Source organism: Micromesistius poutassou, assembly GCF_964030765.1.
Source record: "Micromesistius poutassou genome assembly, chromosome: 3".
Lineage (NCBI taxonomy): Eukaryota > Metazoa > Chordata > Actinopteri > Gadiformes > Gadidae > Micromesistius > Micromesistius poutassou.
In genome coordinates, this window is record NC_140273.1 from 5694018 (window position 1) to 5707929 (window position 13912).

At 44.7% G+C, this 13912-nt stretch overlaps 1 protein-coding gene across 1 annotated transcript in view; it reads left to right on the forward strand.

Annotated features, from left to right (window-relative positions):
* Positions 1 to 12694, forward strand: part of col9a1a (collagen, type IX, alpha 1a) — a gene marked incomplete at both ends in the record, with an annotated part of 15076 nt that extends 2382 nt beyond the window's left edge. The window contains 27 exons of the mRNA XM_084465387.1: positions 193 to 246; positions 695 to 730; positions 936 to 959; positions 1529 to 1582; positions 2126 to 2179; positions 2422 to 2454; positions 2913 to 2969; positions 3460 to 3513; positions 3627 to 3680; positions 3806 to 3859; positions 4300 to 4353; positions 4666 to 4719; positions 4814 to 4867; positions 5258 to 5311; positions 5404 to 5448; positions 5547 to 5600; positions 5706 to 5759; positions 6020 to 6073; positions 8175 to 8246; positions 8473 to 8508; positions 8614 to 8658; positions 8875 to 8907; positions 9715 to 9861; positions 11192 to 11246; positions 11395 to 11583; positions 11829 to 11906; positions 12489 to 12694. Coding sequence (XP_084321513.1) covers positions 193 to 246; positions 695 to 730; positions 936 to 959; positions 1529 to 1582; positions 2126 to 2179; positions 2422 to 2454; positions 2913 to 2969; positions 3460 to 3513; positions 3627 to 3680; positions 3806 to 3859; positions 4300 to 4353; positions 4666 to 4719; positions 4814 to 4867; positions 5258 to 5311; positions 5404 to 5448; positions 5547 to 5600; positions 5706 to 5759; positions 6020 to 6073; positions 8175 to 8246; positions 8473 to 8508; positions 8614 to 8658; positions 8875 to 8907; positions 9715 to 9861; positions 11192 to 11246; positions 11395 to 11583; positions 11829 to 11906; positions 12489 to 12694 — 1758 coding nt within the window. The remainder of the gene's footprint in view (positions 1 to 192; positions 247 to 694; positions 731 to 935; positions 960 to 1528; positions 1583 to 2125; positions 2180 to 2421; positions 2455 to 2912; positions 2970 to 3459; positions 3514 to 3626; positions 3681 to 3805; positions 3860 to 4299; positions 4354 to 4665; positions 4720 to 4813; positions 4868 to 5257; positions 5312 to 5403; positions 5449 to 5546; positions 5601 to 5705; positions 5760 to 6019; positions 6074 to 8174; positions 8247 to 8472; positions 8509 to 8613; positions 8659 to 8874; positions 8908 to 9714; positions 9862 to 11191; positions 11247 to 11394; positions 11584 to 11828; positions 11907 to 12488) is intronic.
* Positions 12695 to 13912: the final 1218 nt, after the last annotated feature.

The following is a 13912-nucleotide window of genomic DNA, read 5'->3' on the forward strand; positions in this document are numbered from 1 at the left end:
GCCATGAGTAATCAAACCTTTCTAAGAGATAAGATACAATGGCACTTTATTAATCGTAGACAGTGATTTTGGGTGTCAATATATAAATATAAATAAATTAACTAAATTCAGCAATGTTTTACCGTTCTTCAGAGTGTCAGGGTTCATGGTTGATGATGTCATGGGGTTAACAGGCGACCTCTTCCTTCTTAGGGACCAGTAGGACCAAGCGGTGCTTCTGGCGCCACTGGGAAGAAGGGACCGAAGGTATGTTATTACATACAACCAGTTATTAGTATGTTATTACATACAACCAGTTATTACTATGTTATTACATACAGCCAGTTATTGCTATGTTATTACATACAGCCAGTTATTAGTATGTTATTACATACAACCAGTTATTACTATGTTATTACCCACAACCAGTTATTACTATGTTATTACCTACAACCAGTTATTACTATGTTATTACATACAAGTTATTGGTATGTTATTACATTCAACCAGTTATTAGTATGTTATTACCTACAATCAGTTATTACTATGTTATTACCCACAACCATTTATTTGTATATTATTACATACAGTTAAAGACAGTTAATACTATGTTATTACACACAGTAATAATGTATTGTACTGTATAGTAATTATATACGTTATTACAGTATCTGTGTTAGGGTGTTAATTATATCTTTGTTGATGTGGTTACCAGGGTGAAGCTGGAGCTCGAGGACCAATCGGGGAGATGGTAGGACATCATAAATCATCCCATAATAATAATCATCATTATTTAAATACCCAATATGCCTTGACTTTCCTGGGCATTCTCATGGCCCGCAGCATAAGTGTTTAATTCTGCAGAGTAAATGCTAGCAACCGATAGAGAAAAATCAAACCTATTGTCACTTTAGCATCCTGAAGTCTGCTAACTCTTGCTTGTCTTCTCCACTCAGGGGGATGGAGAGGACGGTCTTGACGTGAGTATTCTGGCGTATAGATTGCTTTAGACCCTGTGTAGATCCAATATACCTTATATTGGAGGGTTTATTTTTATATAAGGTATAGGTGTACCCAGTATATTTATATAAGGTATAGAAGGTGTACCCAGTTTATTTATAGAAGGTATAGAGGGTATACCCAGTATATGTATATAAGTTATAGAAGGTGTACCCAGTATATTTATAGAAGGTATAGAAGGTGTACCCAGTATATTTATCTATACAAGGGATATTGGGTGTACCCAGAGTATTAATATAAGGTATTGAGGGTATAGGATGAAAGTCCCATGCAGCAGCAATGCTTTCATAGTAGTTTTAATTCACCATTGGATGGAATCATCATCAAGGCTGAAGTCTACTGGTTTGTATGCAATTCCGCCAGTGTAATAGCCTGACCCTGGAAATATCTCTACCTTGCAAAAAGTGTGGATTGGTAGCCTACTGTACCTATAGTGTATACACCATCAAGCAACTGAATTGGAGGGTCTTGGTTGTGTCTCAACTTCGGGTCTGATACACTAAGTTAACAGGTGAGGCTTGTGTTTCAGGGGCTTCCAGGAACCGACGGACTTCCTGGTGAACTGGGCAAGATTGGACCTCCTGTAAGTAATCCAAGCCACGCTGGTTCTTATGTTGTTGTTATAGTTAACATACTTCACATCCTCTCAGGCAGTTGGCTCATGCTCTTCACTTTAGGCAATGTTCATAACGCTCCAGAAGTTGTGTTGTAGTCCGGTTGTCTGAAGTGTGTATGGGCCTCTACTGTCTGTAGAGTCTGTAGTGTATGCATTTTGTCATGGTGTCTGCAGTGTATGTAGAGTATTCATGTAGTCATAGTGTCTGTAGGGTCTGTAGTGTATACAGTTTGTCATGGTGTCTGCAGTGTCTGTAGTGTATTAATGTAGTCAACGTGTCTGTAGTCTCTGTTATCTCTATAGTTTCTCTAGAGTCTGTAATGTCTATAGTGCCTCTGGTGTTTGTAGTATCTGTATTGCCTCTAGTCTAGTTATATTGTCTATATTGCCTAAAGTGTAGTGTCTGAAGTGTCTGTAGTGTCTATAGTGTATCTAGTGTCTGTAGTATCTGTAGTCTCTGTAGTCTCTGTGCTGATGGCAGCGTGACCTCCTTCTCCTGGTCTGTTGCAGGGTGACTCTGGGAAGAGAGGGTCAGTGGGTCTGTCCGGTCCAGTTGGAACCAGGGTAAGTATCAAATTACCTCCATGTGACCACCTGATGGATGGATGGATGGATGGATGAATTAATGGATAGATTGGTGGATGGGTCGATGGATGGATGGATGGATGGATGGATGGATGGATGGATGGATAAATGGGTGGGTGGATGGATCGTAACTGGGTGGATGGATGGGTTGGTGGGTTAACTGGGGTATATGGATCTCCACTACCAAATGTCACCTCTGATTTCTACTTATTTCCTCATAGGGTCCCCCAGGAGTTTATGGAGGGGAAGAGCTGGTAAGTTTCACCCTTATGTAGGGATATTGTATACAATGTATGAATACATACGCTACATTATTTCACACATTCCGCACCCTACTAAAGGTGAAAATTATGTTGAAACAGTAATGCCCACAAATTGTGCCCACTAAACCCTTCTTAACACATTAAGGAAGTGCATATTACTGGATGTATTACCTCTAGACATTTTCTGACCTCTAGAGTCCTTTACCTGGAATAAGAAGGTTAAGCTGGAGAATGATACTGTGAAACTATTTACTGGGAAACTAATAGAGAACTTACCTGTTTGAGCTTGAGAAGCAGTTAGTGAAGCAGAGAGTGATAGCTCAGTCCGGGTTAAATGCATTAGCTGGAAACATGGTTAGCCGTTTGCTATGCATGCTATATCAGGTAATTGGGTGGCGCACCCTAGTGGGCGGGGCTTTTCTGGGACCGACTGATCTCTTGTGTTTCAGTGCCCCAATGCCTGCCCTGCTGGCCTCAATGGACATTCAGGTCTCCCTGGAATGAAGGTGAGTGAAACACACTCACACAACCCAATGTCCTGGAAGACTTACACATGCAAGTTCATTCTGTATTCATGTCATTGCATTGTGTTTTTTGTTAATCCGTTTAAAGTTGCAATACGTAGCATTTTAACTAGCTTGTAGCTTAAAAAGACCTGGACAAATCTGTAGTCAATGATGATTGATAGTTATTTCAATAATGTTATCAATAAATGTACATCCTATAACTGATTTATTGAACAAATAAGGTACTGGCCGGCCCGTACCTATCTTTTTGTTCACAAGATTATCACTATTGACACTTCTAAACCCCTCCCATTCACACCATCCGCCCAGCCGAGCTACGGTAGTTAGCATCACACAGTTGCACAGCCAGTGCAAATGGACAGAACACTGTTATTGAGTTTTTGTAATTCTAAAAGTCTCCCTCCTACTAACTGGGAGGGATCTCACATAATTTGGAGGACTTGGATTCTGTTTCGGATTCTGCTTCTAGGGCCACAAAGGAGTCAAGGGAGAGTCTGGTGAGCCAGGAAAGCAAGGACACAAGGTAACCTCCCGTCTACTGCTAATCCCAAAGCTAGATGCTTTGCTAGTGGAAGGCACCTCTTTCCGTCATAAGACAATGCATCACGTTCGTGACATTTGCTTGTACCTCCGCAGGGAGAGGAGGGCAATCAAGGAGCTCCAGGGGACGTCGGCACACAAGGACTACCGGTAAACTACCTCACCGTTGTCTCTGTAAACCTCATCAACATGTCGTCTGTTCAGGTTTACCAACGTATATTAACATGTCCATCTGTCTGTCCCCCTCCTCCGTCTGTCTGATGGGTGGTTTCTAGGGCCCAGGCGGGAAGAGAGGGATCACCGGAATAGTGGGGTCCAAAGGGGATCAAGTAAGCAGACCACATTGTCCTCAGGGGGTTCCTGACTCCTTGGACTCACAGAGAGGACACCCAGTCCAAGCCACCGCATTAACCAACTTCACTGAAGGCAGTGATGCTGTCCTGCCCCATGATAACAGGGGGGAACTGAATAAGTTGATGGTGGAAATGTTTGTCTGCTGTCTGTGTGGTTTTATGCGAGCTCCATCAAAGATGAATTTCTGTCACCGTTGATGGACAATAAAGTGATCAGAACCTGAACTGACTCAAACCTCACTCTTCCATGAAACAGGGCGTTCGTGGGAAGTTAGGGGATGGTGGCCCTCAGGGCATCCAAGGACACCATGTACGTGGCCATGTTTCTTTTCATGTTTCATTGTCATCATTTCTTTGCGTCTTCATGGTTCAGCTGTGACTTCTGTAGTGAATAAGCCAGATGTCTGTGTTCCCAGGGTGATCCCGGGCAGAGGGGAGCCGTCGGCGAGATGGGACCGAAGGGAAGCCAGGTGAGTAGTGACACTCGAACGGCTCTGAACCCTTCTCGAAAGAGCCACAATGATGGTGTCTGAAGACCTAGTTAGTCACTGTTGACTAGACCAAAGGCCAAGCACAAGCTCAACGATAACGCTGCTGGTCTGACTTCTTATGCACATTCATTTCTTGATATGTCCTTTCATAAATGTATTCTGTACTGTATGTTAGTCTAGCCACATGTCATGTTGTCTCTCTCCTGATGGCTGGACTGATCGCTTAGCTATGATAGGGTCATGAAGACACTGACTTTCCTGACAAGTTATCTTCTCTGTGATTGTGTCCAGGGGGCTGTAGGTCCGGGTGGAATCAGGGGCGTTCCGGGGCCAAAAGGAGAAGCTGTAAGTGGGTCTATCTCAGTGCATAGGAGCTAACACGCCTGTGTCCACCTCCATCTGCTTTAACATCTTCAACTCTGCTCCCCCCCATCACCAGGGCCTTCCAGGGCCTGATGGTCGCGAGGGAATCCCTGGACTGCCGGCCTCTAAGGTACATTAACATTGTATTTTGGGAGATACATTAATGTATATGTTCTTGAGTGTTACAAGAAAGCCATCAAATAATCGTACAACATTGACTGATCCAGGAAGACAGACCTTCCTTATTGGGGTTTTTGGGCCGAGGTGCTCTTCCATATTCTGAAGTAGTTGAACAACAGTAGAAGTAGTGATAGTAGTAGTAATAGCAAAAGTAGTCAGCATGGTAACAATAGTAGCAGTAGCATAGCAGAAGTAACCATGGCCATAGCAGCAAAGGTAGACCCAAGTGTGATGGAGTGGCTTGAAAAAGGTGGCATGGGTGCTTACTAGAACCCATCAGCAGACGTTTTAAAGGAACAAGAGTATGATTGCATAACCTTCTCCTGGTGTCCAATTATAGGGTATCCCAGGAAAGAATGGCGGTCCTGGAGAGGCAGGACAAACAGGACTTCCTGTAAGTATGAACACCAACATCATTCTACCTTTTATTGAGGCGTGATCCTACAAATCCTAACTTAATTGTCTTTATTATTTCCTCTCATGTAGGGTTTACCAGGAGCTTACGGGCCGAAAGGCGCAGGCGGCCTGAAGGTAGGCTCCAAAGTTTGTCTGCAGGAGCAGTGGACATCTGAGTGAATCCGTCAGGTTGGCCATAGATTGACTGCGTGCTGTGTTCCTGATTGTTACAGGGTGTCACTGGTGATCCAGGATCAGTTGGACTCATGGGGTCTCCTGGAAAATCAGTAAGTGGGCCACAAGTCAAATATGACTCAAATGATTGGGTAATGGGTGATTATTGGTAACAGGGTAATGGGGTAATGTGTATTTCATGTTGTCTTTGTGTGAAGGGTGAGCGTGGCGAGCAAGGAGAAGTTGGACCTGTTGGAGCGCGAGGTGGACCTGTGAGTACCCCTACAGCAGGAGATAATCTCCAGCATGCAGTCCTTGTATGATTTTATTAGTGATTTTATAAGTTATAATGGGACTTGAAAGTACTTTGGAGTGTCATGGAGCACAAGAGAGGAACCAAAGAAACAAAAATAAATAAAATGACAATAAAATATCAATCAACACAAAAGCCAAGTAATCTGTACACTACACTTACTTCTTGTTTCTGTTGATTTCACTTTGTGTTTGAAGCTTTATTTTGTTTTATATACAGGGCGAGCGAGGAGTGCGAGGGCCTGATGGGCCATCTGGATCTCCAGGACCTAGAGTAAGTAGAGAGAGAGAGAGAAAGAGAGAGAGAGAGAGAGAGAGAGAGAGAGAGAGAGAGAGAGAGAGAGAGAGAGAGATTATCAGAGAGAAATAGAGAGTATCAGTGAGAAAGAGAGAGAGAGAGAGTATCAGAGCAAGAGATTGATATTGATATTGAGATTGATATTTCAGGTAATCAGAGAAATGTAATGTCCGCAGCACTGATTAAGCTCGAAAAACGATTTTATAAAAATAATATGGGAGCTTAATCAGTGCTGTGGACATTACATTTCTTTCACTCTATATTACTTTATTTGTCCTGCACCTTGGCCAGAAGGTGGGATGTGCACACAGCTACTTTTTTGTATATTTCAGGTAATCAACCTTGATGATAGAGAACTGTGCCATGGCATGCAATAATGCACTGCATTCTTAAGAGCAGTTACCAGAGCAGTTACCAATAATAATTACATTGAGAATTCAGCTCATTGGTTTTGGTTGCGACAAAGCTACCCACATGCTTGGTTTTTGGTGGAGATCTGAAAGTAAATTGACACACACAAGAAAACACACTCTCATTTAAATAAGGTACCATGAGCCCTTTTAACTATTACATTAATGTATGACTTAAAATCAGTTCAAGTTTGAACAAGACTGGGCACTATGTATTGAGACCTGTGACACCACAAACTTAACTGGAATTCAGGGTGACATTTCAGACTGACCTCAAACTTTCCAGAAGTAGCTTGCTGCATTTGATCAACTGTGTGTTGATCAAGGTATTCACAGTTACTAGCTACCTTTATTTAAAACAACAATAAACATCCACAAATAAATACTGCAGTACAGAATGAGCTTCAGAATTGCATTATCAGTATTGCATAGCTTCATGCCCTTCATGTAGATATTTAGAATGAAAGCTATTTTACAACAATAATGTGGATTACAAAGAGGTAAGGACAATACAGGCTTTGAAGAAAGAGAGTGAACAATAAAAGTGAAGATTTAGCATCAAACTGCATCACACCTTTAAAGATATATAACCCCCCCCCTCCCTCCTGGCTGCAGCGACCCGGGTTAGCTTCCTGCCATGTTCCTTTGCTGCATGTCCACCCCTCTCTCTCCCATACCTTCCTGTCTATCTCACTCTATCATAAAGCATGACAAAATATAAAAAAGAAAAAAGATACATAACCCCTGTCCAGCTTCCTGTACGTTTCATTACTACTGTCCAGCTTCCTGTATGCGTCATACTACTTTCCAGCTTCCTGTTTGAATCATACTACTTTGCAGCTTCCGGTACCCATCATACTACTGTCCAGCTTCATGTATACATCATTCTACTGTCCAGCTTCATGTATACATCATTCTACTGTCCAGCTTCCTGAACGCATCATACTACTGTCCAGCTTCATGTATGCGTCATACGACTGTCCAGCTCCCTGTATGCATCATACTTCTGTCCAGCTCCCTGTATGCATAATACTTCTGTCAAGCTCCCTGTATGCATCATACTTCTGTCCAGCTTCCTGTACCCATCATCCTACTGTCCAGCTTCATGTATGCGTCATACTACTGTCCAGCTCCCTGTATGCATAAGTCAACATCAGGAAGATCCAGCAGGAAGTGCCTTCTCACCTCCAACATCTGCTGCTCCTAGGTGGAGTCAGTGGTTAGAAAATGCAAGATTAGGTGTCATATGTCTTCTATAAACATGGTAGGAGCCTTGGGCTTGGGGCCCCTGCGAGTACACATGATGGGCTGTAGCAGCAGCGATCCATGGGCCCTCGGGGGGAGGGGGGCAGGAAACCACGCTGAGAAGTTTCTGAAGGATCCCTCTGTTCCCTGGGAGGGCCTGAACTCCATCCTGCCCCTCTGACACCCCCCAGTAGTCCCCACCACCACCACCAACCTTTTTTTCAACTTCACAAAACTTCACATGATTATGTACCCTCCTGCAAACGTGGTCAGTTTTGCACAGTAAATCCAGTGTTTTGATATGGTGTGTGTGTTTGTGTGTGTCTGTTTGTGTGTGTGTGTGTGTGTGTGTGTGTGTGTGTGTGTGTGTGTGTGTGTGTGTGTGTGTGTGTGTGTGTGTGTGTGTGTGTGTGTGTCCGCAGGGTGGTAAAGGGGACCTTGGGTTCCCAGGACTACCAGGTCCTGCTGGTTACTTCGGGCAGACTGGAGAGAGGGTAAGGGGCCTCATGCTGAGGGCTAGTTGGTATTCAGAACCGAATGGTTTCTAAGTATTTTATAAAATGTGTAATTATTTGGATAACACATTATTTTAAACTGTAAAACTAAAAACTAAACCATTTATTTGTCCATTGAACATTTTCTCTGGTTACATAAATCCTCATGAAAATGAGGTGAATACTAACATGTGGATGTTTTTCATGCCTCCTCTCTTTATTTCAGGGTGCAATCGGTCTTGATGGCCCAGTGGGAGAGCAGGTATGTCATATGTCAAAATGAGCCCCCCCCCTCACACACACTCACATTCATACACACACACACACACGCACACACACACACACTTGATGACGTGTCCTTTTTCAGGGGTCCATGGGGTCAGAGGGAACCTCTGGCGACAAGGGAGAATTAGTAAGTATCACTCTATCACACTAGCTATCAACCCTGTCTGTCTGTCTTTCTGTCGGTGTGTGTGTGTGTGTGTGTGTGTATGTGTGTGTGTGTGTGTGTGTGTGTGTGTCAGAACTAGTGTTCTGTGAATCTTTTGTACTCCTATGAAGAGAGTCAGTGATGGTTGTCCCTAAGGTGTTTGGTCTTGTTGTGATCATTCTGTCTCCTCTTCCTCAGGGCGAACAGGGTGAACTCGGAGAGAAGGGATCGGTACGTTGATGGGTATACCTGGAGTATAACGAGTTTAAAGCCCCGTCCCAATACCTCCCCTAACACTAGATTTTTGCCCTAACCCTAGATTTTGCACGTTCTCGTGTAGGGGTAGGGTGTCCCATTACTATAGGGAGCAAGGGGGAGTGCTATTTTGCCCTTATAATCAACCCTCAAAACGTAGTGAGGTCCGATGCAGGCTTAAAACGAAGTGGAAGATTTACTGTTGAGGGCACTCCAAACCAAGTGGAAGTTTTAAGGGGGGAGAAATGGGACAGGGCCTAACTGTAGTATAACTATTGCATAACTGTAGAAACACTGTATTATAACTGCAGTATAAGTGGAGTATAACTGTTGAAACACTTGAGTATAACGAGTTAACTATATCTGGAGTATAATCATGGTATTACTGTAGTATAACTTGATTAGTACTGGAGTACTACTGTAGTATAGTTGTTCTAATTGTAGTAAAATGCCAGCACCAGTGCTAGATTGGCAATTGCCATTGGTATAACTATTCACTTCCACTGGTATATCAATGTAATTCCACTGGTAGAAAATTTTACATCCGCTGAACCAAACACTACTTCCACTAGTATAACAATGTACTTCCTCCATTCGTAATAGTAATTAATAATAACGGAAACATAATAACAATGCATTCATTCAATGTTTGTCTAGGAAGAACATTAATATAAACATAAGTTATATTTACAGTGCACTTCCTTATGCTGTCAGCCAATGAGTCTTTAGCCAGGAGTCTAAGCCAATCCCAGAGGTCTGACATCATCTGTTGTTATGTTCCAGACGGGTCGTCCAGGGGAGACCGGGAACAAGGGGCCTGAGGGGGGCCGCGGCCAGCAGGGGAAGGAGGGCAAGCCTGGCCAGCCCGGGCCCCGGGGGATGCAGGGAGACCGAGGAGTCCCAGGGGTGCCGGGAACCCAGGGCCCAGCCGTGAGTTCTGTTGGTTCTGTACTTCCTGTTAGACTGAAGACTCTAGACTCTAGTCTAGTCTGACCCTGGATGCTCTACCCTCAAAGTCCCAGTGTTAGTCCAGCATAGTGCCTAGACCATGCCCAATCAGGTATGGGTTCAGCCCAGCCTAGACCCTAGACCATGCCCAATCAGGTCTGGGTTCAGCCAAGCCTAGACCCTAGACCATGCCCAATCAAGTCTGGGTTAAGCCCAGCCTAGACCCTAGACCAGGCCTATTCAACTAGCGGCCCGTGGGCCAAATACGGCCCTTCTTATTTTTTTTCTGGCCCGCAAGAGATTGCCTGCAAAACCCCCCCCAAAAAAATGCTAATTGTTTTATTTTTTTATTTTTTTGGTTTGCATTTGTTTTATTTATCATATTACAGTGTAATATATAAACATTTTATATAAACGTTTTATTTATCATATAACACTGTAATATGATAAATAAAACAAATGAATTAAATCTGTCATAGACATGCCTATAAGGCTCTGTCTGCACTTGCTATTTGCTCAGTCAAGCTCACGTTGCATTTTATGCTGGAGGGCCACGGAGAAAGTCACTTTAGCTAGGCTAACACACTTCAAGATGTCTCTCTCCAAGCCAAAAAAACATATGATTGATTGTGAAAATCGCCAATTCAAAAGCGAATGGGCCGACAAATATTTATTAACAAAAAATGTTATAATGATACGATTAAAAGCGAAGAAAGGAATGCGTCTGACAAGTTTATTCCATGTAGTAGTACTATATCTATTAAGTTAACACTTTAAGTAAGATTTATTTGTAGCGATTCATAGACATAGTTTTACTGTATGTGTGGCCCCTGAACCCCCAGTGGTTTTACTTTTTGGCCCACTTGTTAAGGAGGTTAAATAGCCCTGCCCTATACCATGCCCAGTCAGGTCTTGGTTAAGCCCAGCTAGACCCTAGAACATCATGCCGTCAGTTCTGGGTTCAGCCCAGTCCAGCCTAGACCCTAGATCATGCCCAGTCAGGTCTGGGTTCAGCCTAGCCTAGACCTGAGACCATGCCCAGTCAGGTCTGGGTTCAGCCTAGCCTAGACCTGAGACCATGCCCAGTCAGGTCTGGGTTCAGCCTAGCCTAGATCCTAGACCATGCCCAGTCAGGTCTTGAAGGCCCAACCCAGCCCTCGAGCAGGTTACAGACGGACAGATGGACAGACGGACCATCAAACCCCAGATAAACCAAACCGGTAGTGACTGTTACTTCATGTTAAGCCTCTCATGCAACCCACGCTAGCGGAGCAATAACCAACCTGGCTGGTTGTGCTTTCTCGCTCCTCAGGGAAAGGTACCCACGGACTCCCACATCAAACAGGTCTGCAGGAGGGTGATGCAAGGTAAGGAGTTCTGGTCCTCCAGTCTATATAGAAGAGGTCTGGATCGTATTACATAATCCTAATAGTCATGATAGTCATAATACTATTATAGTTTTATCATCATTGCATGCTCTGAGTGTAACGGTGGAGGTTTTCCTGTGTGCCACAGAGCAGCTGGCCCAGCTGGCCGCCAGCCTCACCAGACCTGAGTCGGGCATCTCTGGGATCCAGGGACCCCCAGGTCCCCCGGGGCCTCCCGGATCCTCCGGACAGAATGGATTCCCAGGACATTCGGGAGCCAGAGGCCTGCCCGGCCTCAAGGGCCCACCGGGCCTTCTCGGTCGCAAGGGCCCCAAAGGTTAGTTTCAATTTCACTTTCACAATTTTCATATATACGATGTACGTAAATAATCTGAGATGAGGAATTTGGCAGTCAAGAAGTACAGAACTATTAAAGACTTTCACAACAAAACACTAAAAATATACCAAGAAGATGTCTGTATACACAATAAGGGGACAGGGACAGGACCTCTGGGGCGTTGTGTAGTGAGGACCTAGCAGAAGACGGTTTTGTAACGTGATGTCCATCTGTCCCTCCTACAGGTGACACGGGAGACCGAGGTGATCGGGGACCTACGGCCAGAGGACCTAAAGGAGCCCCTGGAGCTCCGGGCCTCACAGGTAACTGTTAACATCCCGTAGATATACACACACACTCACTCACTCACTCACACTTTATCCTACTTGACTAGGTATCTGTAGGATGCCTACAGGCAGACTGCAGATATGGGGGTTTGAAGCCAGCATCCTTCAGCTGGGAATCAAACCCCCTTAGCACGACACTGCAGAATCCTACTCTATGGACCCAGGCATGGATGAAATCTGTCTGGTGTCTGACCTGCTGGGTGTCTGACCTATTGACCTAATGACCTGCTGGGTGTCTGACCTTCTGACCCGCTGGGTGTCTGACCTACTGACCTGCTGGGTGTCTGACCTACTGACCTGCTGGGTGTCTGACCTACTGACCTGCTGGGTGTCTGACCTGCTGGGTGTCTGACCTAATGACCTGCTGGGTGTCTGACCTACTGACCTGCTGGGTGTCTGACCTAATGACCTGCTGGGTGTCTGACCTACTGACCTGCTGGGTGTCTGACCTGCTGGGTGTCTGACCTACTGACCTGCTGGGTGTCTGACCTGCTGGGTGTCTGACCTACTGACCTGCTGGGTGTCTGACCTGCTGACCCTCTGCTCCTCCCCCTCCAGGGGACCCTGGTCGACCAGCCTACGGGAGCCACGGGCGTGATGGGCTCCGCGGCCCTCGCGGTGCCGCTGGGCTCCCCGGGGTACCGGGCCCCCCCGGCCCGGCCGGCTCCAACGGGTACTGCGAGTCCTCACAGTGCGTCATGGCCATGGTGGCGTCCGCGGTGTCGGACAAGGACCCCGGGACGAAGGGCCCCTCTGAGATGTAGGGGCCCCAGGCCGTGACGGAGCCAGGAAGAGAGCCTGAGAGACTTAAAGTGGGTGCATAGCGTGCGTCATGTCTCTCATGGGCTGTGACCCCATGTTGGGTCTCTGTTTGGATCGGTTGGCTGGGTGATTTGGAAGTCTAGTGTTGGGAATTCTGCACAATATCAACGTGTATCACAGAATATCTGCTAATAAATGAAAATAAACATTTTAAGGTATCAAACTGAGGTTAATTGAAATAAATGCTAATTTGACAATGTTACTTTTGTGCCAATGCTGAACCCATAAGAGGTGATAAACCATCATGTTGAACTACAGCCCAGTCCTTGTACACCTCACTTGCTGTTTTACAACAACTCTCTGAAACAGAGCTAGTGGTAGCCGTCAGAGTATCACAGAAAGACAACCATAACCCTTTTATTTTCTCACCCCAGCTTTGTCATCATTTGTACTGTAAAAGGGATAGCACCCCCTGTGGTTGGGAGGACTTCGTTATCAAGGGGTCTATGTATTACGTTGACGTCCCAAAAGCAATCCTGGCCCAACAGGTGGGACATGTATTCTGTGTGTTTGTGTAAATGTGTCAATATTGCAATCCTATGAAACAATACCACCAAATGAGAATTTTGTTTTGTGAGTAGGCCTATCTTTGTTTTGTTTCCAATCACAACCCGTTCCCTCCCATTGTAGAGTAATGAATTTTGATTCTGGCGTGGTTTTTAAGCAGACCTATCTGTTTTTATATGATGACACCCTATTTATTTTATCAAGATCCAATGTGGCATCAACAACTTGTACAAATGAAATAAACACATTTTGATAACCTCTTGCATGTTTTGTTTTAATTCATAAAAAACAAGACATGGCCATAATGGTAACGTCATTTCCGTCTGCTTGGCTTTGGATGCGTTTGTTTGAAAGCAGGGTACATTGAAAAGCCTCCACAAGAGGGAGCCACTTACAGCCAACGCTCAAAACCCATGACGTATGTAGAACAAGTCACCCTTTAATCTATACATTTGTAAATGTGTTGAATGGCATAACACTATATTGATTATGTTAAGATATAATTGTAATGTTTTGTTGAAAGTAGCCATTTATTGAGGTTGGAGGTCTTGACGCCCATCTCTATCAAACGCATACCACGATTACATCAAGTAGGGGATACTCAGTTGCTCTTGTACGAGGGACTTCGTTATCAGTGTGATTGTATGTTTTGA